Raw genomic sequence first — 25,707 nt, 5'->3', positions numbered from 1 at the left:
CTCTTATGTGCTCTCAATAACAAACTGTCTTTCTCTGATGCTCTGTTTTATTCTTTGGCTTTGTTTGTGCTCTGATTTACAGTCTCGCTGGCTCGAGCGGCCAAATCGAAATGAGAAGGGGAGGGGAGAAAAAGAGGGGAAAAAACAGAGGAGGCAGAATGTGAGAGGAGAAACTGATAGAAACATAGACAGAGAGACGAGGTAGACAGTATGTGAAATCTGAAAGGAGAGACAGACCACCCTCCTGTATATTTTAGAAGCTGTAGGCCAATATCTCAATAATTCATGAAGCAGAGAGATGGAGTTCCCCCCCCCCTTTTTTTTTTTACAGTGGCTGTTAGACCCCACAGACTGAGGGTCTCCCAACTTTCTTGTCTCCTCGAGGTCAGGGAGCAGCCTCACAGACAGCTGTGGCCTACCTCCACTTGTCCAACATACTCCACCTTCCTAGCTGCGCCTCCTGTTTAATTCATCGATTCAACGCTTTCTTCAACTGCCCTCCTCCTCCTCCTCTTGCTCTGCTATTCATGACAGATAGATGATGGATAAGTGGAAGGAGAAAAGTTAGGGTCAGCCGAGTCAGAGGTGACCAAATCAGAGGGCTAAATATTAGAGTTTGGAGGAGGGGGTTGGGTTGCTCCTGAAACACAGCGAGAGAAAGTCAGCGCGCCTCATGTGCTGCTCTATATGTCAGCATGCGGATCTCCCACAATCGCACATCATCTGATTCATTATTTACATGACTTAAGGTGTCTCGAGTCAGCCGTGTGGAAACATTACAAAACTGCAGCGAGCTGGTTCCTCTGTGCTCCATCTCGTCTCCCAGGGAGAGCCGAGGGAACTAGAATCACCACTGGCACACATTTACATGGATCAACAGAGTGTGGGTGTGTGCTGTAGGAGTGGGGGGTGGATATGCATTAGCAAGGAGATTACCATACGGATTTATGGATAATCTGATTGACAGCTGACCGGTAAATATGGACAGATAGCCTGTAATTCTCTCATTTGCTCAATTCAGCTCCCTATTATACTGTTTTCTTTGCCTTTTGATCAATAGGGGACCCATTTGATGTTTAACAATTGTTGCTTCTCACTCTCTCCATGCACATGGCGGCGTGTGAGAGTAGTTTGGTCCAAGAAAATGGGAACACCAAGCAAAATAATCATGGTCACATTACATCTTATCAGGCTCAGGACCCACACAGTCAGTCCTACCAAAGTCAGTATCTTTAATTCTTTACTTTTTTACTATAGGGAGACGTAGGGGAATGTAGGTGTATAAGATTTATAGAAAATAATGAAACGAATAAGCTGAACGCCGAAAAGCACTTGGAAAACCTGACAACTCATTTGTGTGTGTGTTTGGGGATTTTGCCTCCTTACTTCTGTATTTATATTCCTCAGGCCAGCATATGATGTTTTTTAAATCTTACACATAGTAAATGTAAAAATAAAACAGCATCTTCTCTGAAGACATCAATTTTCAGTTGCTTTACACGCACCCTTGTCTCCCGCGCACGGTCGTGCTTCGATTACAGCCTCCCTCTACCTTGTTTGTATTTGAAACTCTTGTGAGTTTCAGCTGTTTTACTGTGCAGACTCCACAGCTACAAATATTACCAGTGCAAATTGCTGCGCCGGCTGGATTAAATGAAATAAAACCATTTTGCTTTCACGTAATTACCCCCCCTCCAAATCTAGAAATGGCTGTGGAAGTGAATTTGTGAAAATAACTGCTTGGCCTCTTGAAGCCTCATGGCATAAATTTGTAAAAGCAGAAAAAAAAAAAACCCTGAACGAATAAACACACGCAGCCAGTCGGCGTAGTAATTTAATGATCTCACACTTTCATCATATCATAAGGGGCATTATTTGTCACTTTGGAGCAATTAAACACAAACTCACCCTCTGCCCATAAAAAACAAAACAAGGAAAAGCAATTATAACACAACTTTTAAGTAATCCCTGTAGCATCTAAATATTATTACTGTGGTGATAAAGATTGTCTAAGTGATTAGCTAACAGCAATGAAGCCTCCGAGGGACAATGCTGTTATATTTTCTAATAATTTTGCCACATTAACCACAAATGAGGTAAAGAGTTGTTTTCCTTGTCAAATCTAACACAGATAACTTTGAAACTCCGGGTTTTTTATCTTCCTCCGCAGCTCTGGTTTATTTATCTTTTCCACCTTTTGTTGGACATCTCTTTGCCGTTTATTTCTCCCTCGCCCCTCCTCATGCTGCTCTCTCTCTCTCTCTCTCTGTTTTGTTCTGATGCTGATGCGCTGTAAAAATGGCTGCGGGTGATACCATAACTCAGCCCTCTCCTCTCCCTCCATCCATTTCTGCTGTACAGATCATCTCCAGAAGAAAAGCCCCTGTGTCTGGCTCCTAATATGCTTCATGAGGTGTGTAATTCACTGTGCTCCGGAGGGGAGCCATTTGTCTCCGGGGTTAACTAAGTGACACAACAGCACTTCCCCATGCCTGTTACCACCGTGGGACATGTTGAACTAATCTAGGCAGGTAGAAGGATGGAAGTTCCTGCACTTCAGCAATTAAGCATTAAGATTTGCTCAGGAAATCAATCCTAATGAAGTCAGAGGCAGATTCAAATTAAGTGTAAATATTTGTAAGCAAATATAATGTTACAGCACAAAAAACTAGTAAAGGAGCAATAAATAGGCAACCAAACTAAAAGCGAAGTCTGGCGCTCTCACGGAATCAAATATCTTCTTCAACTCCTGTTTTGTATATTTTCTTTTCCTCCCCTCGTGTTTCATTTCTCATTTTCTTTCTTTCCTCTGCAACTCTTTCTTGCACTCTTTCCGCCATGCATCACTGACACTTCAACCGAGAGCCTGACTGGCTTGTTTTTGTGGTGACCTGTCTCCCTGCCTGCAGTATATGTTTAAGCATGGAGGCACACACACGCGCGCGTGCACACATACACACACTAATTTAGGGAGATTTATGAGGGGGGCCTTACACCAGGAGCCATGCAGGCTGACCCCAGGGGTGTAGTGCAGAGAAAGGGGGGGGGGGGGTGGCACTGGGTGGAGGAGGCGGCCTGGCTCCACGGGGTTGGGGGGACATTAATAATCCAGAACCAGGTCTGTCTCTGGGCCTGGCCCTCAGTCTCGGACACCAGCCTGTAATAGTCTGCAATGGCCCACTTTAGATAGACAGTGACAGAAACACCCAGTGATAAAGTGATGTCACTTGACTAAAAAGAGAAAATATTTAACTAAATATGTAAAAAAAATAATACTGAACACAAAAAACTTTGAAGTAAATGGACAAAGAGAGGCCATTTTTCTCTGTCCCGTTCCCAAACACGCACACACACTTCATTCCTTTGGAGTGCTACTCCTCAAAGTAGTGGTGGGCACCTCTATACTGCCCTCATGTCTATCTTAAGTGTCATGATTTATTCAAATAGAACATCTCACTGCGCTGAAAAATTCATTTCGAGCTCACTCCACGCATCGTCCCATCCTCCTCTTTATCTGCTCGATGTGTGTGCACGTCATGTCGGTTGAATTTGCCCTGTCGTTAAATATTTCTCAGAACAAATGGACCCAGGAGGAGGGAGACGACGGGTCAGGGAGCGTGGGGGGATCCACGCTGTGCCGCTCGGGGAGAGGCTCTGCTTGGGGAAAGATCTCTCCTCGCTTCCCCCTGGATCCGGAGCTCAAGTCCCAGCTTGGGGACAGAAGTCCCAGAGACACTTAACCAATTGTGTTTCATCCATTTAATCCGAAAAAGATCATTCAAAATTCAGCTGAGAAGTTGTGCGCCGAGCGCTGTGACACAAGGAAATGAGAGCCCTCCTGATGACGAAGAAAAGAACGCCCGGTTCGACAACTTGTAGCCGGATAAGATCGCTACCTGTGGGCTGGCTTTACGCCACAACCACCCACAGAAAAATGCAACCAAATAAACATCTGTGCATGTGTGTGTGTATGTGCATCTGTGTATCAAAGCCATGATGAATAGCAGGCTGTCTAGGTGATGGACAATCTTGGCAGGCGGCACTGATTGAAACACTTCCTCTGTCGGGCCTGGCCCATTAATCTGATGGAGACAGAGACAAAGAGAGAAAGAGAGGCTCCAGGCCCCCAACCACGGGAGTAATGAAGGGTCCTGGTCCCTCTCACCTCACCGCTGTCCTGCCATGCTGGGACGCGCTGCTACGCTGTCCAGCCCAAACCCTGCCCTCGTGGGACTGACCAGTGAATAATGGCCCTGTCATCAGCCTGGGTTGACACCGCCACACAGCCGAAGGGTGTGTGTGACCGCATGCATGCATGCGCGCACGTGTGTGTGTGCGTGTGTGTGAGACCGGGCCCTTCAGCCTGCTTTGTGTACCTCCCCGTGCAGTCATTTACCTTAACTGTTCTCCCCTCTGCCTTACTTAAAGACTGATGCATTCATATTGAATACTGTTGATTTAAGCACATGTTAAACTTAATGCATAATGCATCGACTATATATAGCTTGATTAAGAGCACTGTGTCAACCCTGGACCGGCCCCATACATTGTGGGGATGAATGTGCCACTCGCAAAAGTTCTTTCTTTTTGTTCCATTTAAACACCACATTAAATCATAACTGTGACTGTGACTGTACACAGGCTCAAGGTTATGTTTCTAAATGCAGCAGGATCAGAAATCAGAAACGTAATTAGTGTGCCATGTTTGTTCTCGGGTGAAAAGTTGTTTCCTCCAATGGGTCTTAAGGGAGGAATGTGGAAACAGGGAGCGGGGTGAGACCGAGAAAATGCAAGACAGAGAAAGAGTGTGTGACGGAGGGAGACTGATACTGAACACAGATGTGTGTGTGTGTGTGTGCAAATACGTGTGCACGTGTATGTTTTGGCCTTGCATCCTTCTGTGTTTATCAAACATATTACAGCTCCTTCTAGATTCCTCACCTGCACACCCCCAGCCTGCTACATATGGCCCACCAATCACAAAATAAGGAATCATGCATACATTAGCATAGCTAATCGCCTACCCTCTCCATTTAATATGCAAATTTCCTGAAACATTACTGAATGCCGTCTGTTCTAAATGAATAAATTTGAATCGCAATTAGAATAATCCTTTATAATTAATGAAAACTGTCAATTTTGGTTCATAAGTAATTTGATTAAAGTGGTGATGGGACACTTATGAAGTTCACCGGGCTGCAAGGGGTGCGAGCATACATTCACACGTGCACGCAAACACACGTACATACACATGCGAAGTATAAGATGACCAATGTTAGGGCTGTGTTACTGATGAAGATGATTAATAAAGTTTTAAGAAGGTGGATGCCACACACAAACACACACACTGAAAGAAGAGCAACTTCTTTCTTTTATCATGGTGGTGATGAAACAACAGATCAATCACGCCTTTCTGCTGCCTGACAGAGAAGGAAAAGTGAGGGAGTGATTGAAGAGGTTTCCTGGCCTTGTGGTGCTGTGTCAGTGGCCTGTCTGTCCGGTGGGAGACACTGATGGACTGTCGAAGCAGAGAGAGAGAGAGAGAGCTGCACACACACTCTCTCTCACACACACACACACATACATGCCAAGTCATTACAGAGGGCTGAAAAGCTTTCCTTATGTTTCTAACAGTAGGATGGGCTTGTGCCAGTATCAGTACCATGTTACGAAGACCATATAGCTAACAATGAGGGCAATGTGCGTGTTTGTGTGTGTGTGTCTGCCTCTTCATCAAACCATTCTTCAGCTGAAACTCTTTTATGCTGTCCCGCAAGCAAATAATGATGCCACTTAAATTAGTCTCAACTGTGCTACCAGTTGTAAGGTACACGATGAGTATGCTCGTGTTTGTGCACCAACTCGAATGCGGGCGTGCACGCAAGTGTGCTTGCATGGCTTCAGCCCAATAATAATGGTCCAGATAGTGTAGAGCCTCGCAGACTAATTAGCCAAATCACTGAGAAAATAGCAGCCTGCTAATTAATGGGTATTATGGCATTTCAGAAGTCACTACTCTAATTGGGAGGGGAACTGAGCCTCAGATTTCCATACTGCAGTAATACCGACTTTATCCATCGATCTATCTGTCCGTCTGTCTACCTACTTGGCATGCTTGCTTTTAAACACAATCCTCCACGTGCATACAGGAAAAATAATTATCCTGCATGGGCTCAGATTTTCAGATGTACACGTGCACATCAAGTGTGTGCACACAGTTGAGTTTTTTCAGTTCTGCTATAACATCAAGGAGGCGATGATGACTACATGGCCCATTTGTTTGACCTCTGACCTTTTTACCTTTTGTATTTATTCTATTAAATATCTGTATATCACTTTGAGAGCAGAGGGGGGATTGCTTGATGCAGGCAAAATGGTCAGTAATATAATCCATCTGAATAATTCTCTTTTTTATATTGTGCATGTGAATGTCTCCAGCCGCCCCTCTGATACACATGCACGCATGCATATCCCCTATAGATTCCTTTTAACCCTATCAGACGGTGAGACAATCAAAATAGATTTGCATTCAAATGCCACATGCTCGGTATCAAATATCAAATCAAGCTTGAGTCACTGAGACAGGCAGACAGTCACCTCCTCCCTGCTGCCTCCGCCTTCCCTCCAGCACCTGCTCCTTTCTCCTCTCGGGGTCCCAGGGACTCCCATTCTCCCCCGGATGAGCTCTATCGAGGAGTGACAAGCTGTGGCTAGGGCTTGATTGACAGCCTGTTGATGCTTCTTTTTTTTTTTCCATCACACACCCTTCTTTCTCTACACAAACACTGATGCACACACACACGCACACACTCTCGATTCGCCTCCATCACCTCCCCCTGCTGGTGTACTGGTCTGGGTGTCTGTGATAGCCCCTGGGCTAGTGCCCTGCAGGCTGCACACCACTATACATACAAATCACAGCATGTCAGCCTTGTGAATGGGCCCATTTTGACTTTGTCCTTGTAAAGTCAGGCCCCCCTTGAAGCAGGCTGTATCTGTATCCTGCCTCTTTCCTTACTTTCCCTCTCACTCTTACACGCACACAGGCAGATGCATGATGGAAGTTGCACAAAAAGGAGTGAGCGGGAGCTTAGTGCACGCACGCATAAACACAGGCATGCACAGAAATGCGCACAGAGTCGGGGAAAGGCACATCTAAATGCGGTGGTAATGGCCGGCACCGCACAGGAGTAGGATATAAATACATCAACAACAACACAACCTCACAGACAGGCCAACACTCCATAACAGCCAAGTCCCGGGGCCTAATCTCACACACTCACCTAGTACACCTGGTTAATGTTAAGAGGGCAGTTATAGTCAATTACATTCCCATATAATGCATAAACCTCCACCCTGCCAGCGCCAGGAGAATAATTGAAAACAGGCGCAGAATGCAACTGGGCCCAGTCAAAAGTCAACTTCCCACCCCCCTGACTTTGACTAGTGCTATATGTGCTGTCTTCCTATGCCATATTTTGGGGTCCTAGGGGGGCAAATAAGGGGGAATAAAGGGGTGGGGTTGCCATTTGGATATGTGCAATGAAAGACCAAGAGGATATGGAGTCATATGAGGTAGTGGAGAAGAGGACAAAAGGAGCAGGAAAAGGAAGACGGTGAGGGCTTTGTACCCCAGGTGAGGTCCAGGGAAGGGGCAGTTAGGGTCGCAGTGAGAAGGTGGTGTACGGGTGGTGAAGTTCCATGCGGATGGAGTGGGGGGAGAGTTGAGAAGGGGTGGGGGACAGCGGTTGTAAGTAGGAGTTTGAGACTGACAGGTGACATTACCCTGCGTCATGGCTGGACGGACAGAGGGACAGAGGGCGCGATGGTTATCCAAGCAGAGAAATGTCACTGTCCAGACACCGCTGTGACACGCAGACACACACACACATACACACACACACACGAGCACACAAAGATCCAGGACAAAGGAGTCTGGAGTCTTTGAGAGTGAAAAAAAGGCTGGCTACAGTGGGCAAAGATGAAGAGATTACATCCTCTCCATTTAAAAAAGGAGATTAGAAAAAAAGAGACAAAACGGGAGAAAAGGCTAAGAGTTACTGACTATAATATTACAACGATCATGCGTTTATTCCAGTTGTTTGCTTTCTAACACAAACTTCCCTTCCTTTTGTGAAGCTGGTTCTTTCTTCACATTTTTTTGTCCCTTTTCAATCTGTTCTCTCCTGTTTTTCATTAAAGCCTAACCTAATTTTTTGGCAAAGCTTATAAAGTGTCCATATTGCTGCTCATTCGACCTCATTGATTTAGTGTTTGGTTAAATATTCACGACTGTGGATGCAATTAACATGCTGTTAATGAATAATTGATCGCATCTTAAGCGGCCATAAAACTCATGCATATTAATTATTGAAACAGGAAATATGGGAAAAAAAACAGCCTTTCTTGTTTTGCCTCAATCAAGCTTCTTTCATTTTTTTTTAAGTCAGGAAGGCGTATTGAGAGTGTTTGTGGTAGAGAAGTGCCTCTTAGGAGTGTGTGCTTGCGCCTGTGTGTGTATGGGAAACAGAACGCGCTGTGAACACTATGCAAATGCCTCCCATAAACACAGCTTTAACAGCCCTTATATGCATTTAAGCTGCCTCTGAGTACATCTATTTTGCTCATACATACAGTACATCTCGCATGCATGTGTGTGTGTGTGTGTGTATCTGTATGCTGTGCAGCTCAGTGTGATGTGGATTACGGTGCAGGTTGAATGTTGTGTTGACAGCCTCGGTGTGACAGAGGCAGTAGCTGCCTGTTACAAGAGGTGAGTGTTTACCACGAGCAAACAGAACAAAAAAACCCCCCAATAAAACAAATCTAGTGAACATGTGAGGCCTTGTCAATGAAACGCCGGAGATCAGTCGACCAGCAGTGAGCTTCCTGCACCCTCAATGTCTCTGATAGTTTGCCATTACAGCCTGATGTTGCCCCTGGCGCCTCCCCTTGGATCCCGGTGGGTGGAGAACAGTTGTGTGGAGAGGAAGACGTGGGTGGCAATCAGCCGCCTGGTACGTGGCTCACCTGTGGTCAGGTAAATGGTTGACTCCCTTCCCAGTGAGCATGTGCGCATGAGAGCGAAACTGTGCATTTGTGTGAGTTTACACTCAGTTTCGGGGGGTTAAATTCATTAGTTGTACATGCTGCGCTCCGAAACCACTCTAAAATGCCTCGACATGAAAAATACATCCCGGGAGCAGCCGCACACTACAGGAAACACCAATTTACATCAGTGGTTGTTATTTATTTAGCACACAAAAAGCTCTTGGAGGTGTATATGTGTGTTACCCCCTCTCTATCTTACTCTCTCTAACTAACTACTTGGCGATGTTGGTGCCTGGGAGCTAAAAAGTGACAAGCCGTCAATTGTGTTCCAATATTAACCCCCCTCTCAATGTCTTTATGCCCATCTCCTTCTCTGTGATGTCGGCTTGATCAAAGCAGCAGCACTTTGGTAAAAATAACTGGGGAGAGTGAGATGGAGGACACCACACTGCTCGCAGACTGATGAACGACGGCCAGTCTTGCAGCAAAACAATGTCACGTCCTCTTTTTCTTTGTCTCTCCTCCCCAGTCTACCTCATTATCCCATTCGCTCTCTGTTTCTGTAAGACAAACATGAGGCTCTTCAGTCCCCCTCTTTATGCAGCTGAGCGGCTTGGCGGTATTTTGCGTGTTGTGGAGAGGGTGAAGCGCATGATAAAGCTTTTTATATGACGAGGAACGCGCGGCAGTCACTGACGTTCTTGCTATTCGAAAAGAGAGATTGAAAGACGGGTTGGGTGCGGGATACAAGAAAGAGGCAGACCACCGGTGAGACAGGATGTGATCGAAAGATGCTCCGCGTCTGCGTTTCATCTCATCTTAGCAGGTTCAGCTAGCGGTGAGATTCCTCAAACGTACCTTCACTCATAAGCAATGGGGAATGGGGGAGGGGGTGGAGGGGAGGGGTGAGGTTGGTAGGGAAAGGGACAGAGACAGAAAGAAGAAGAAAAGGGGAAAAGTATAAGCATACACACACACATGCATACAAAGAGAGAGAGTGAGTGAGAAGGAGAAATACGAGGTGGATCTCTGTGTGGCTAATTCTCTGGGTGTGGGAAAGCAGAGCACCTAACACAGGTTGGCCTGGTTTCAGTAATGAGTTTGATTCTTCTCTCTGCCTCCTCAGTCTCACTAGGGACCAAGACTGCATAATAACATCCTTCACACACACACACTCACACACACACAGACTCCCTCCCTCTCTCTCTCACTCTCTCTCTCTCTCTCACACACACGCAGCCACAAACAGGTCTATGGGGAGCTAATTATTCTCACCTGTGTTAATTATTGCTGTAAGCCAATCAGTGGACTCTGTGCTAATTAGGCAGTGTTAGGTCTGATTAGTGTTTTGCAGAAGGCCCACTCAAACTGTTATCTACCACACTAGTCCCCTCAGGCGAGACAGGGGAGAGGAGAACAGGTGGATGCTTGCCCTATGTGTATACGAGAGTGTGTGTGTGTGTCTGTGTGTGCTCATCCTTAATGATAAATAACTGAAGGACATCTTAAATTCACAATAAAAGAAAGTCTTATCAGTTTCTTTTTTTTTTTTTCAAAACAACCAAACTTCTGTTAAACAAAACAAGGCGTGCCATCAATTCAACTAGTCTCAGCCCTCTCGGTTAATTGGCCTTGGTTTGGGTGGGGGTGTCAGTTCTTTTATCTGGACAAACAGTTTGCGTACCCTTTTAGTTAATGAGGGCTGATCCAGGATTAGTTCTCTCACTAATTGCTCAGTTTTTGCTAGGTTAACCTCTTGAATTGATCCGTATGTCACACATGCATGACACGGGGAGTGCTGTGTATGAGCATGTGGTAGAAAAACAGTCTCCAAAAAAAAAAAGTGAGAGAGAAAAAAGGGTGTGATAAAGGTATAAATGGAGCAGTGGGTGGATGACCTCTCAGATGAGGAGAATGAAAAGGAGAAAAAGGGAGAAAAGAGGAGAAAGGATGAGAAGAGGAGAGAGAAAAAAGAGGAGGAGGGAAGAAAGAGGGAGAAGGAGGCTGGAGGAAACCTTCCTCTTATGACACGATTGATTTTCTTTCAGAGGCTTGAGCCTGTCACTACTGAACACTTGGTCCCCCAGTCCTCCATGCACACTCAAACACAGACACACACACAGACACACACACACACACACACAGACACACACACACACACACACACACACACATACACATACACACACACACAGACATGCACTTATGCACAAACTCTGTGCCCTGACCTCCACATGTGCCTGCTGGTCCATACTGGGTCTAATGACACCGTGGCCTCCCACAGATCAATAGTAAGCTGTCACTCAGCTGGCAAGCACACACATACACGCACACACATGCACGCACACACAACGACGCACACACCTATACACACGCACAAAAGCAGCCGGACAGATGCAGACGCACATACACTCATGCAGCTTGGGGTGTGCGTTTGCACATTTGTGTATGCTGGAAGCCATGTTTTCTACAACCTCAGCAGATGCCCTCCTTCCCCCCTTTACCAACACCCCCAAGACCACCATACACACACACACACACACACACACACACACTGGACCAAAGCCATATTCTCTCTCCTCAGCTGTTTTCTCACCCTCCTATTCCCTAACACAGAAAGTCTGAGTCCTGATGTAATATTGATGAATGAGTATGGAGGCTGTATAAAAACTGATAGGTCCCTGTGATTGTTAAATTATAAATTGTCATCGATTTCCTGTCCCTGCCCACATATGCACACATGCATATGTGTCCACGCAAAAACACACGTATTAAAACAGTCACACAATTGCATTTGCCCGGGGAGGAAAGAAAGAGAGTGCCCCCCCACCTCCTCTTGACTTACTCCACGTCATTCACCACGATCTCTTCCTGTTTCTTTTCTCCATTCCACCCCCTCCACCACCCCCATTCATTCTCTCTCTCTTCTTCTCCTCAACAATCTCAAGCACCCATCCGCCTCTCTCCATACACATCTCAAGTGCCACTTAGAAAACCAGACTGGGGTTTGAGCCAAACTCTCCTCTTGGTGGTTCAGTGTTTGTATGGCTCTGTGTGTGCGCATGTATGTGTGTGTGTGTGAGACTTTTAGTGTCTTGGAGTCAAGAGGAGCGCATAATAAAGACTTTCATTTCCCTTTAATTTCGGCACAAACTCGATAATTTATGCCTGACTAAAAATCTGTTAACTGTGAAAAGCTGCGACGAACTCTGGTTAAAAAACATTTGTTTGTCTCCGTTAAATCACTAATTATAGCCTGGCACAACACGGGGCAGATGCGGGCTAATTCACCATTAGGCCGTTTGGTGTTTATTAAACTTTTATAATGTGATCACTCTGATAACGGCACAATTGTTTCCCTGGGCGTGTGTGATTATAGTGTACCCCTCTGTCCCCTTGTAATGTCTCCCATTGAGCGTGCGTGTGTCCGTGTATATGTGTGAATGAGTGAGTGTGTGTGTGCGTGTCTTGGAGCTCGCGGAGTGGTGTTTTCCATTTCTCATTAGAGTGGCACAGACTCCTGCTGCAGGGTCAATGGAGAGGGGGGAGAGAATGGTGTGTGGATGTGTGTGTGTGTATCTGTTTGAAGGGGAGTGGGGTGGTAATGAGTGCAGGAACATAATACTACGGCGTCCATTAATGCTCTGAGGCAGTGACATTAGGCATACTTAACTAATAGAGCCAGTCTCTGCAATTACCCACTGTTATCTCTGCAGCTTTAGAGGGGAACCGGCTTTAATAAATGTTTGTAGTAATGTGATAAATGCCAGGTTTGCTCATTTGTAATCTACACTGCGGGACGAGGGGAAGCGGGTGGATCTAATTGTTTTCCTCCAGATTTGAGAATGAGGTTGAGTTCAGAGAAGTCCTCTGCAGTGGAAAAAGAAGGAGAAGAAGAAGAAGAAGAAGGAGAATAATAAGAAGAAAAGTCTTCCCTTTTTCAGAATGCATTTCTCCCTCTCTGTTGTCTGTCTATCTGTCTCACTCTCAGCCTCTCAGTGGGGTACTATTACAACCGTCCTCCTGTCAAACAGAGAAAAGCATCCCATACCTGACGCTCACCGTCGCGTCCCTGCCTCTTCTTTTCTCTCTCCTCTTATCTCTCTTTGATCCGGGCCCACATCAGAGGTGCTGGCGTGATCGTGTGTGTAAACATCTTGTCATGCTAACATGGGCGTCATGACAGAAGAGAGATGCGCTTCATTAACGGCACGCTTGTAAGTTTGTCTTTGTGTTTGAACGTGCCTGTGTAGGCTATACGTCTCTTCATAGGTGTGTGCGTGTGAGGGAGCATGTGTCATATTTACTCAGGTCAATGGAGGAAATACAGACGAATCTGATAAAGTGCTTTTATTTTATCTTTTTTTTTCTTTTTGTAAAAACATGACCTAATTTAAGTCCGCTTCAGCTCTACAAAACTAAACTTGGCGCCTTATCTGTTTCTCTCGAAGGCTCCTCCAAACTCCTCTCTGAAAAGCTACCTCGACAGAATAGCTGTAAATTAACAAGCAAGTAATTGCCTGCTAAGACAAAAAAAATAATAAGAAAATAAAAAATACACCAGCAATTTTGCCAGTCACACCTCACACACCCCTTCATTCGTTTGGCAGTAAATCTTGTCTGTTTGTGCGAAGACAATAGCCAGAGGAAGAGGGAGGCAGGGAGGGAGCGGTGTCGCGCGAGGGGAAAAAAGAGAAGGTACGGCAGAGAGAGAGAGAGGCAGAAGAGAAAGCGGCACTGTTAATTGTTTTCCAGAGAAAAAGGTTGCAAAGGTCTGTGTGTTTGAACTGAATGTCACCTCATGTAAATCACAGCTCCTGTGTTTGGGGAAGCCAATAACTGGGGGGATAATTAGCGCGCAGTCTCTCCTGCAGCCGAGGAGCAGATCGAGGAGGAACGCGTTTGCCGAGGAAGAAGCGTTCAAAAAGCGAGGAAGATTCCAAGTGTGATTAACCGAAAAGCCTCCGGAGTTAAATCTGGAGTTCTGAGTGGGAGGACCAAAGAGAAAAAGACACATAGGCAGAGGGGCAGACAGACAGGGAGAGAGATGGAAGATAGGGGAGACACATGGATGGAGAAGAGCAGAGGGAGCGACACAGATCGCAGAAGGAGACGCAGAAGCAAAGGAAACAAGTGAATATTCCTCCGAGTGAGGTCAAGCCACTCAGTAAACAAGCAAACAACGATAGAGGCGCGCACAGAAGAGAGGGGGGGGTGAAGGCGGTGTAAAACAACAAAGTGCCTCAGTCGATTGCCTACGCCTTACTTTGTCTCCCCACATGAGTTACATAAACACAAACAAAGGCCTTTAAATCCAGCTCTGCTTTTTGAGGTGGAACAGTGACATGTGCTTAGGTCTCATTTGTTGTTGATTAATGCAGAGTTAAAAAGAAAAGAATATATTAGGAATGTAAGAATATATCATCCCTTTGATCGAACTGAGCTGTTGACCATAATTGTCTGCACACTGACGTCCACTGCTTTACATTTAATTATGGCAGAGATGCCACTTTGAAGATTTCCTTTTGTCTCTTAACATCACAGCTCAAATTAGTCAAGCTCAGTGTCACACAACTCATATATAAGAGCAGACATGAAGAGGTTTAACTGGGAGAGGATGACATAGTAACTAAATAGCCTTTGGTTGCTTTTTCTTCTTCTTCTTTTTATGGTTTTGAAAACGCTGGACCTAAAAGCAAATCTTGGGCAGAATAATCAGAAGATGACTTTTAATATTGTAACTTTGTCGCAGGATCCCAAGGACGATATCACAGAACACATCTCCCCCCCACCCAACCCCCATCCCCCCAATCTCCCACATGGCGTGCAGGTTTTCCTTCCATTGTGACATGTGAAACTGAGAGCACCGCTCGCAGCGCCTGGCTCCATTCTTCCTGGACAGATTGATGGAAAACAATCAACAGAATATACATCTTGCTCGGGCACAGCGTGTCACAAGCGCTCATCCTGGACACCTGGACTTACATCCTGGGCAACGGCATTGAGGTAAAACACCAGAGGAGGGACTACTGGCTGATAGGAAGTGAAACATCAGGAAGGTTGGGGAGGTGTATGGAGCTGGCATGAGACATACTGTCTGTGTCCTCACTTAGCAGAAACAATCAGTAAACAATGAATCATCAGTGAGGGCTGCAATCGGGGCAGCTTGAAGCTACACTGCTTGATGACACGCTGGCTCAGCCTGCTACGAAAGGATGCCCGAGTATCCTTCACTGAGAGGAGCTGGTGTGTCTATTCAATTAAGAGCAGCAACACGGGCAGCTGTGTATCACATTGGCTGTGAGAGAGCACTTAGTGGGTTGCGCACATCAGAGCACGGGGAAAACAAAGCCTCTCACACACTAACACACACAGCTTTGCACGTCCAAATATATAGCATCACACTTGGAGGGGCACGCGCACACACATGCTCTTCACGCCTCATTTGAAAAGCAAATTGAGCGCATCTTCTAGGGCGAATCATGGACTAAATCCTGGAAAACGTTACTCTTTCCTCACTTGCAGGACACCACACACACACTCGCACATGAGGTCCTTTGCATGTGCAAATATATCTTCCTTCTATTTCACTCCCGTTCTATCTCTATCTCTCTAACCTGCAATTTCCAACACCAAAAAATGTCTTAAATAGCTCTCAGAGAAGTAGGACGCTACTCATTTGGGTCAGTTCTGGCCAGCCAAACCCCTCCATTCTGGGACAGAACAAACACTGACACAAAGGCAGAGGGAACAGCCAAGGAGAGCAGCCAGGTCAAGCGGGGAAAGTCAAGCAGTAATGACAAAGCAGTTTGGAGAGAAAATAGAGCTTACAACGGTGCTATGTGGCTCCGGCCAAAAAACAAACAAAAAATCCCAAAACCCTGGTGTTGTGAAACTATGAACTTTTCACTGTTATGACATTTGTAAATGACGTTTTATATGGACTAATAAACTGGCTGTTACCTTCATTCAGCAGGGGGGAGAGAATCAGCTTAAATACCTATAAAGTGGGATTGCAGCTCAGTTTTAGTTTATTGGGGGAAAGAATTAAGCAAACAAAAACACACAAACACACACACGCCCACAAAAAGCATTAATAAAATAATATGTTCAACATGTACCTAATTGTTTCCTTTCCACAAAACGAACTTATCCAGGGTTAATTTGATATGAAGTAACTCACCCCCCCAGAACAATTCCCAGGCATAAACTCTGAGAACTGCGTGGTAATTTATCGCAAATAAAAGTGAGACAGCTTTTGGGGGGAGGTTGTAGGTTTGGATGAGAGAGAAAGTGGCAGCGCTGTTTTAGAGGCTCCTCGACCTCCAAACTCCCTGCTGTCAATCAGCGTAGCTGTCCGTACCCTGGGGACATGCTTTCCTCCAATGCTGGCATGGGGGGGGGGGGGGGGGGAGAGAGAGAGAGAGAGAGAGAGAGAGAGAGAGAGAACACAAGCAAACAGATGCAAAAAGCTGCAGGTCAGTGTACATCCGTGCATGCTATATTTCTGAACGCCTGTGGATTCCTTGCAACTGGGCATGCGTATGCCTGCATGTGCACTTGGGCTGGAGGCAGCTCAGGCAGCTCTGCGAGGCCGTTAGCACCTGAGGTAGGGGAGTTCTGCTTGCATATCGATGAGCCGGCAACTTCACCTCTTTGCCCCCGAGCCCCGTGCAAACAACCAGATCCAGCTATGGGCCAGTACTTTTCAAAGCCTCCCATAGCATCCTGCTTAGGACTGCACAAAAAGGAAACTGCACATTATCAAAGAAAGGCAACAAATCAAGCCAAGGTGAGATCATAAAAGTTATGAAGGAAACAAAAAAAGTCACTGGGGAGATAGTGCAAGACAACTTGAACGTGCAAGTGTCACTCCCAGGGTGTTTCTAGTTTCTCTTTCCCTCCTAGAGAAATGTCAAACTACTGATAGGTGGTCATGTGGACAACAGAAAACCAGCTGTGAGAAAAAAAAGGGAAAGAAAAAAAGAATCACAATCTTGCATAAAATAAAACTGACCCAAGATGTGGAAAAGAAAAGCAAATGATAAAGACCTTCAGGTGTCAGCGTGTACAGTGAGAGGATCACTGCGGTGCATGTGTGAGCCTTCACCTTCTCACTAACACAGTCATGGATATGAAAATGAAACTAAGCTACGGGGACGGAAGGCACTGCCAGTAAACCGCATTAGCATCAAATGCAAATGAGAAGGGGGCTAATGGCTGGACAGGTGCAGACTGGGCCTCTAAATGACACACACACACACACATATTTGCAGGCACACGCACACACACACAAATGAGATGGATGAATTAAACATGGGTGGGCTCTGCTTGGGGGGCTGGCAGGGCTGACATAAAGTCAATGACATACATTATTCACTAGTGCACGTTAGCCCAGCCAAGGCAACACATGACCTCTCACCCCAGGAAGTGTATCCAAACATAACAACCAAAACAATGAGGGGGTTCCCTGCTTGCAAGAGAGGGACCTGAGATAAACTAGCCATACATGAGACTGGAAAAATGTTGTGTTTAAAAAAACGCTGACCCAATGTTTATTTGTGGGTTTTTTTTAAGCAAAGGTGTAGAGACCCGACACAGCTGATAGGTGAACCAAAACCTGGTTCACAAGTGCTAACTACCCACCGTGAAGCTGAGGAGTCAGCCTGTTCCACTGGCTCAGAGAACAGGAAGCTGTCGGCCGTGACATCACCCTCCCCGGGAGGAGCACTTCCTGCCCGACATTCTTCACTCAAGACACACACACACTTGTCAGGAAATGGCCTCTATCAAAACACACACTCGCTCCTGGGGAAATAACCAACACTGATGCGGATACACAAGCACAGACACGCATGCGAGGAAATGGGCCACATCAACAGCGGGCTGCAGGAGTGTGTGCAAAGGCAAACACACACCAACACACCCTCAAAAAAAGAAAAGAAAAAACAGCAATAAACCTGAAATAACATTGTCTGTACATGTAAACTTGACACCCCTTTGTGCCCCTCCTGGCATTGCAAACGGAAGAGGGATTGCGGGCTACGCGTGATAACCAGTGGATTCTTATCGCTGGTCACAGAGTGTTTCTATCCCACCCCTCCAGAGAGGCTCTCCCAGCCTCGGGGACACCCTGCAGCAGGCCTATGGGAGCTGGATGAGCAGGAAAGGGCTACAGGACACAGGTGGTAAGAGGCAGGAGAGGACACATGGTGCTGGAGGGATTGCCATACCCCCTCCACTGCGAATAGGGCTGACACATTTGTCCACAATTATACCAAGTGCATATACTAAAATAGTTCAGTGAGAAGACAAACATAAGACTCAGAGAGAGAGAGGGAGAGAAAAAAAGCTTTACATGGGTGAGAGGGAAATGTGTTTGTGATTTGGGGCCCATCAGGGCACGTGATAGAGCGATCATACACTGTGGCTGAATACGATTAACCCCATGCTAACCGAGAGTGATGGGGAGAAGTGGAAGTGGAGGTTTAGGGGTTAAGGGCTCCCCCTCATATTATCCTGCCTCTGTAAGAGGCTAAAGTGGACCACACATGTTTCCCTGGGGAGCAGAAGCACAGGAGCATCACACCTTTCAGATGCTTCTCCTGCCCAGTGTCAAGCACAGACTCAATGTGTCATGCCAAGGTCTGACTGAATTTCCAAGAACTCGCTGCTACTGAGGTTAAATACATAAAATATGGCACGAGTTGCTTTCTTCTTCTTCTTCTCCTTCCTCAGCGCTGATCCACATCAGACAGCAGAGAGAGATGACAACGCGAGCCACGATAGTCCTAAATCAAAACAGCCAAGAAAGCGGTACAGATTGGCGTCGCGTTAAAGCGACTCCTGCCTAAACAAATACGCTTCTTAACAAAAAATCTGAAGCATATTGCTCCTCGTAGATGCTTTAAAGCCCAAACAAATTCGCTTTTCAACAGAGGGGGTGGGTGGGGGGCGAGATAAAGAAAGGGCTGAGACTCTCCCGTTGAGCGAGTACAGTACCCAAAAGCGTTGCCAATCCACACTGTACCAGATTTGTTCTCCTAACAATCAAATAAGTTTCTCATTAGCTGACTTTATTTTTCCTCATTCCCGTGGTTTTGCTGCAGTGGCCTGTTTCTCCAATCTTAACGAGAGAGAGCTAATTAGGCAATCAGACCCATTACTCTTCCAGAAGAGTTAGAGCTAGCCCAGCTAATTAGGGCTGTAAAATCTAATCATCTCTGCGAAACAGCAGAGGGCTAACGAGCCCTTATTTAACGAACTAAATAACTTCAAGGGTGGAGAGGGGCTGCTGATGGTATTTCTTTATGAATTTGAAGGAGGGGAGCTCATGGTAATTGAGTCAGTTTCAGCCTCACAGTTGTTTGTTTGTTTATGAATCCCTGATTATTACAATTGCCAAGAATATATTGGTACTAAATGAGCAAACGTATAAACCCTCCTCTGCTTATTCCCCTTTGCCCCCCCCCCTTTTAAAAACTAGCTCCCCCCCCAAACCTTTCCTAACTGCTCTCCTCTCACCTGACCTATTTTGCTGTCCAGAAAGAGTGCTCGCTGGAGAGGAAAACAGAGATATTGCTGTTGTTTTCCCTCCCCCTGTTCTAATTTGTTGTTCGTTAATGCTGCCCTCACACCTGAGCCATTGGGCGTCGGGGGAATACCGCCAGCGAGCGACCACAACACATGCTCAGTGTTGGAAAAGCTGTTGGCGGGAGGATCAGGCCGCTTCACTTAAGGCTGGTCATCCTCAAACCGCGGCAACCCCAAAGAAAAAGTTTTCACATGGCGTCCGTGAAGACGGAGCAACGGAGCGCGCAGATGAGAAATTCAACAAGTATGCACACATGAAAAACAAAAATCAGAAATATGGCACAGAGTGATGGGCAGGCGTGTTGTCTGAGGCCACGTGGTGGGGTGCAGCTGTCTCAGGGAGCGCTGAGGTGAGGCCTTCTGCTTCAGTGGAGCGGAACAAGGGTGGCGCATGCACACACACAAACTTGAACACACATAAATATATATATTTATATATATATATGTACACACACTCGCACAGGTAAAAAAGTAGCTTTCCACAGAGCAGCAGTGAGAACGGGACAGCTGTGTTCATCAGATAGCACAGGTCACTGCCTCATTAACACTCACACAAATACACTCAAATGTGACAAATTCAAATCAGACATCAGATAGACTACAATCTGCCTCATTTTACCCAATGACGCAGTGGCTAGGACAAAGTTGAATATCAGAAAATACATTCAAAATTCATTCATGGAAAGTCTCTTCAGCTCTCTTTAAGTCCTGATCAGAACCACCTTAAATCTGCACAAACAAGAACAGCTCGAGTACGAGCAAAATACCTTCCCTCGTCCTCCTGTGTGCCACACGCACGCACGCACGCACGCACGCGGCAGAGGCCGGACAGTAAATCTCTCTGACTATAAATCCTGCAAGCTGCTGCATCAGTCAGAGGTAGTTTATGACAGCAGAAGAAAGGCAAAAGACTGTGAGTGCGTAAAAAAAACAAACAACCCAGCTAACAACAGCCATCCACGAGTGAGATTTATACACACACCAGAGCGTAGTAGCTGTAACCCTAACTGCTCATCAGCTAAGTCATCAGCACGACCACACAAACGCTGTTTGACCACACTTGAAGCAGAGCTCGACTGCTCCATGATTGCTCCTCCACTTCACGCACGCAAACACACTAACACAAACATACAGCTGGAATATAATTTACTGCCGTTTCACACTTTTTGCTTACACAGACAATTATGGCTGCTCAAAAAAAAAAACAGAAAACAACCTGTGGCTGCTTTATTAGGCCTGCAGGTTGCAATTTCTCAGCCAAATCACATGTCAAAGACCCCTTCCAACTGCTTTCTTTCGCTAAAAATTTAAATGGCTTCTCGTCATGCTTTGTATGTTCCGGCATTATTTACTGCCCCTGTACTTGGCCCACAGCGCTTGTTTCACACACCCCTCCACAGTTATACCTGCTGCACTTGTGTTTGCGGTGACAGCGCATCATCGTGCGGAAAGGGGGTCAAAGGGCAAAGTTTGCTTACCTGTCGATGATGACAGGGTCTGATGGGGTCTCGTTCCTGTTGCCGCAACTCTTCTTATCGCAGCATCGACTGCAGGGGATGGGGATGAGACAAAAAAAAGGATGGGGGGTTAGTCACCTGGATGCAAACAGCAGCGAGAGCAGGATAAGGTGCAGCATTAGGGGGAGAAGAAAGCAGATGAGCATATAGGAGAGGGATGTGGGAGTAAAGGGGGCGTGAGACTTTTGTGGAGTTCAAGAGGAAGCATGGGTTGGATTTCTGTTTAGCTTGTCAAGGTAAGACCGGGGCTTTTGCACTACAGTAGGCGAGATCAGCCGGGCGATTTTTAGGCAAAGTTTGGAGGAGAACGGGAAAAGCGGCGAGCTTGAATGGGACTGGATAAAAACTTGAATTAGCCTCCAGGGCTCAGGTTAGCTCCATTTCTGTCAGACATCACAAAACCAGACATCTTATGTTCTCTATTTTTCCTCAGTGCTCGTCCCCTCCCTCTATCCCGCCTCTCTCCCTCTCTCTCTCGCTTGTTCTTTCTCTCTCTCAGAAGTGGGTCACAGAGTGGTCCCACTGGACCTGGAGAGTAGTGCATGCCGGGTAGAAGGGGGTTGCATACTGATGTGACGAGTCCTTTCTGAATCATTTGACTGCACCGCTATGTAACAGCGTGTTGTGTGTCGTCGACCCCCCCCCCCCCCTTCTGTATTCCCCCCAAAAAAGTATCATTGCGTCTACCTTTCCCTCTCTTGTCTGCTCACCTGAGCCTTTGCATGTCTGTGTGTACCTGTGTCTGACTACATGTGTGCATCTACTGTATGTGTGTGTGTGTGTGTGCGAGGAGATGGAGAAAGACATCGAAGCAAGTGAGAGAAGGCTGGAGAGAGACTGACCCTCCCCCTGCTTTCTCAAGTCCCCCAGGACAAGAGGACTGGAGAGCCAGATCAGATTTCTGATCTCGACCGTTTCCTGCAGCATATGAAAACAAGTGGTCTAAATTGCCTTGTGTGATAACCAGGAAGTGTCTACACTTTGCCACTAGCCATTTTTCTCCATGCAACTCTTACATGTTCTTCTAGATGGCTGGTTTTGTAGACAATCGTACGCTGTATGATGCCTTTATTGATTGTGAATGCATGCAACGGGACTGTGAGAGTCCTCCCAGCTTACTACTTTTGACTGAGTGTGTGTGTGTGTGTCTGTATTTTATGTGTAATTTGAGTCTGTCTCCCTCTGCACATAGCTCACTGTCAGGACACAGCAAACTGCATGTATTACACAAACTGAGGAGGATGGGTTTGAGTAATGAGCTTTTCCTTGTCCTAATTAGCTGAACATGAGAGGGATGCACACGCACACATACACACCGACACATACACGCACAACAGAAATAGGCCAGGGCCCGTCTCCCCAACCCACTTTGAGGAAAATGATAAGATTTCTATTGCAATTTAGCAGCGCTCCTCATGCCCTTGCCCCCTCTTTACACCAACAAAGACATCTCCGGAGTGAGAAATGTGGTATAAAATGCTTTGCGTTTTACCTGCACATGATCTCATGGGTCAGCAGCACCCGACACATCTCTGGATTTTTGTCCTGGCCCTCATAAACAATGGCCTAAAGAAAGGGGAGGGGGAAAGATGACAGAAAGTTAAAATGATTGTAGTTTACATTTTTTTCAGTGGTGTATTAAGAGAGGAAAAAAAAGTCAAACTACAATGCAGGGGGCAAGTAAAAAACAGAAAGATGTGTGTGCATGTGTGTGTGTCTTTCATCTGGGAGTAGTGTTTGTCTATCTGGCAAATCTGTGTATCGTGGGAATCCAGTCCTCCTGAACAGGAACTCTCTGTTCTGACAGAGACAGTAAGAGCAAAATTGTTGGTGTGTGTACTACTGCTCGTGCATATGTGTTTGTGCATGCACGTATGTTTAAACGTGGTGTACAGTGAGCAGTTGGACTGCCAGACTGGAGTATAGTGCACCATCTGGTCCATACAGCACAGCGTCCAAAAATCTAGTCTGGTTACCCCTCCAACCCCACTCAACATGCTCTCCAGGGCTGTGATCGCCCTGCACACACACACACACACACACACACACAAACACAATCTCACACACACACCCACAATCTCACACACGCGTGCGGGCGCCGATAAACATGCAAACACACACGCTCTCGCACAAACAACATCTCCTCCTACTCTTTTCAATCTCAGACAAACTCTCTTCAAGCCTAATGGCACCAGAGGAAGAATTGGCAAAACAAAAGACCTGATATCAAAACAGCGCTGAAGAGGCTCACTTTCTTCGTTGTCTAATTCATCCGAGCGGTGAAATCCCTCAGTAGTGCGCCAGCCCACATGAGCTGCTCTGTATTTCTTTGTGCGAATGAATTGGCAATAACACACTCTGGGATAGTTTGTTCTGTTTCACATTGAGGAAATGAGGGTCAAGGTCCTCAAAGAGTGAGCTGGCATGCATCACTGTCTCTCTCAAACACTAACACATCGCCACGACCGAGAGATTCACACACTCACAATCACACACACACACACACATTCATGTGAACACACACTTATATATTGCCTGTTAAAACACACACACACACCCTTACTAGCTGCTGTGCAGAGGTAGAATATGAGGACACATGTCCTCTACTTTTCTGGGCCTCTGTAAATGTATTCCACAGGTAAGACAGGTCGTTTATCAAGCAGGCTGTGCTGTGCTGAAGTTGAGGGTCTCAGACACAGGCATGCAGCAAAGCCAGGTTGGGGGGGGGGGGGGGGGGGGGGGGGCAAGAGGAGGGGGTTGGTGGCTGGGTTTGGGTGGCTGGGTGGGGGGGCAACAGTCAGATCAGAACAGAGCCAGCAAACCATCATAGAGTTCATTTTTTGTTGTTTTTTAGTCTAAGGAAGCACGTCTTACCTGTTTAGTCATAGAGTCAATGAGACGAACATACAAGTCCTGCTCCGTCCTGATCCCTGCAGACACACACGTTAAAAAGTCAAAGCGTTTACGGGCTGGGGAATCTCTCTGAGCACAAAATGTATTATTTCTGATTTCCCCTGCGAGGCACTTCATGGAAACGATGAGTCTAAACTGTTAATAATGACTTTCAGTATTTGTTGCACGCTGTCAGTTTGGTTGGAACTTGAAAATTCAATTTGCTGTCTTTACTGTGTTGATTTTATCTGCATAAATATTTATTAACAACTTAATAGTGAAAATAAGCACAGCAAGAGTCTACTAAAATATAATCAATACAACTTAATTGTTCAACGAAGGAAGGAAGACTTTAAAAAAAAAAAAAAAAGTTTAAAAGGAAGACGTTTTATTTTGCAGCTTGGAGTTTTTTACTCCTAAAGCAAGCCGACGAGGAATACACTGCGTTTACTGGTAGAAGCAACAGCAACAGCAATAAATAAACACATAAATAATACAAATTATAATTAAAAAACAGGCTTTTGTTTTTTGATTTATGAGTAATAATGCAATAATTTAAAAATATCTGAAGTTATCATCTTTCATGTTGGCTGAAAGCTAATAAATCCATAGAAGAAAACTATAAAACCTCTAAACCGAAGCTCAACCAAGTGACCACCTAAAACATTTATTTCCAGAGTTTTCTCACTTGCGTTTGACGTTTCATTGACACGCTGCTTCTGTTATTGCTCCATAGAAATTATGGAAACCAAACTCACCGTTACTGTAGAGAAGCTGAAGTCTATAATGGATCCCATTGTTGGTCTTTTCCCCCGTCATTTCCTATGAAAATTAAACCAGACCCGGTAAAAGCAAGCAGGCAAGCGAGCCACCTCGTCCTGGGACTTCGACTGCATGTCTACAACTTGATATATATATATGTATATATATTTTACATCAGCGAAATATCATAACTTCATATCTACAGTGAAATTAAGTTTTCATTTCTCTCTCACCTCTTCGTTTCGAGTTTGCAGAGAAGAGTTGGAAAATTAAAAAAAAAAAGAATCCGTAACTTTTAATGAGGCTATTTGACAAAGAATAAGAAACCCAACTTCTTAACAATTAATTGTTCTTTTAGTTTTTTTTTAAAACACTGTTTTTTAAATTTGTTTTTAAGCTTTGTAACCTAAACTATTCTACTGTTCTCCCGCAGCTTCATTTTATTTTATTTCCTATTTTTAAAATGATACAACTTCCAACACATTTATCATCTCCCCCCAACACAACAACGCGCAATGTGTAACGTGTTCTTACTGGGCAGCACAAAAACATTTGACTATAATTAATTATAAAGAAGTCGGTGTTAAATGCTAATAAATTCAGCACTTATTAATAAGTAAAACATTTTTCTATATCGATGTGACTTCAAAGACTAATATTGAAAGTTCCCTTTTTAAAGAAATTAAAAAAAAAAACATGTGAAAATGAAGAAGCTTGTCAGGAGAGCACCTGCAGGAATGGGCTGCATGCTGTGCTGAGCTGTCACAGAATATAAAAGTCAATATGGTTCTCGGCAGATGAGCGCAAAAGTTGCCGTAAATATGTGTAATATTCATTATTTTGCAGCTATAAAGAAAGTCAGAGTAATGACAAATATAATCAGAAGTCTGCA

The 25,707-nt window shown here is 45.5% G+C and overlaps 1 protein-coding gene across 5 annotated transcripts in view; it reads right to left on the bottom strand.

Annotated features, from left to right (window-relative positions):
* LOC146524334 (transcription factor COE1-like) overlaps nt 1-25,707 on the bottom strand; it is a 55,585-nt gene that overhangs the window by 27,456 nt on the left and 2,422 nt on the right. For all 5 annotated transcript variants that reach the window (XM_085178729.1, XM_085178721.1, XM_085178736.1 and 2 more), the window contains exons 3-6: nt 24,812-24,875; nt 24,036-24,091; nt 22,654-22,727; nt 21,123-21,191 (exon numbers count right to left, since the gene is read on the bottom strand). In XM_085178729.1, the coding sequence (XP_085034855.1) occupies nt 21,123-21,191; nt 22,654-22,727; nt 24,036-24,091; nt 24,812-24,875 (263 nt within the window). The remainder of the gene's footprint in view (nt 1-21,122; nt 21,192-22,653; nt 22,728-24,035; nt 24,092-24,811; nt 24,876-25,707) is intronic.

Source organism: Neolamprologus multifasciatus, chromosome 2 (genome assembly GCF_963576455.1).
Source record: "Neolamprologus multifasciatus chromosome 2, fNeoMul1.2, whole genome shotgun sequence".
Classification (NCBI taxonomy): domain Eukaryota; kingdom Metazoa; phylum Chordata; class Actinopteri; order Cichliformes; family Cichlidae; genus Neolamprologus; species Neolamprologus multifasciatus.
Note: the sequence above shows the minus strand (reverse complement) of the source record. Positions and strands in the feature narration are given on the sequence as shown.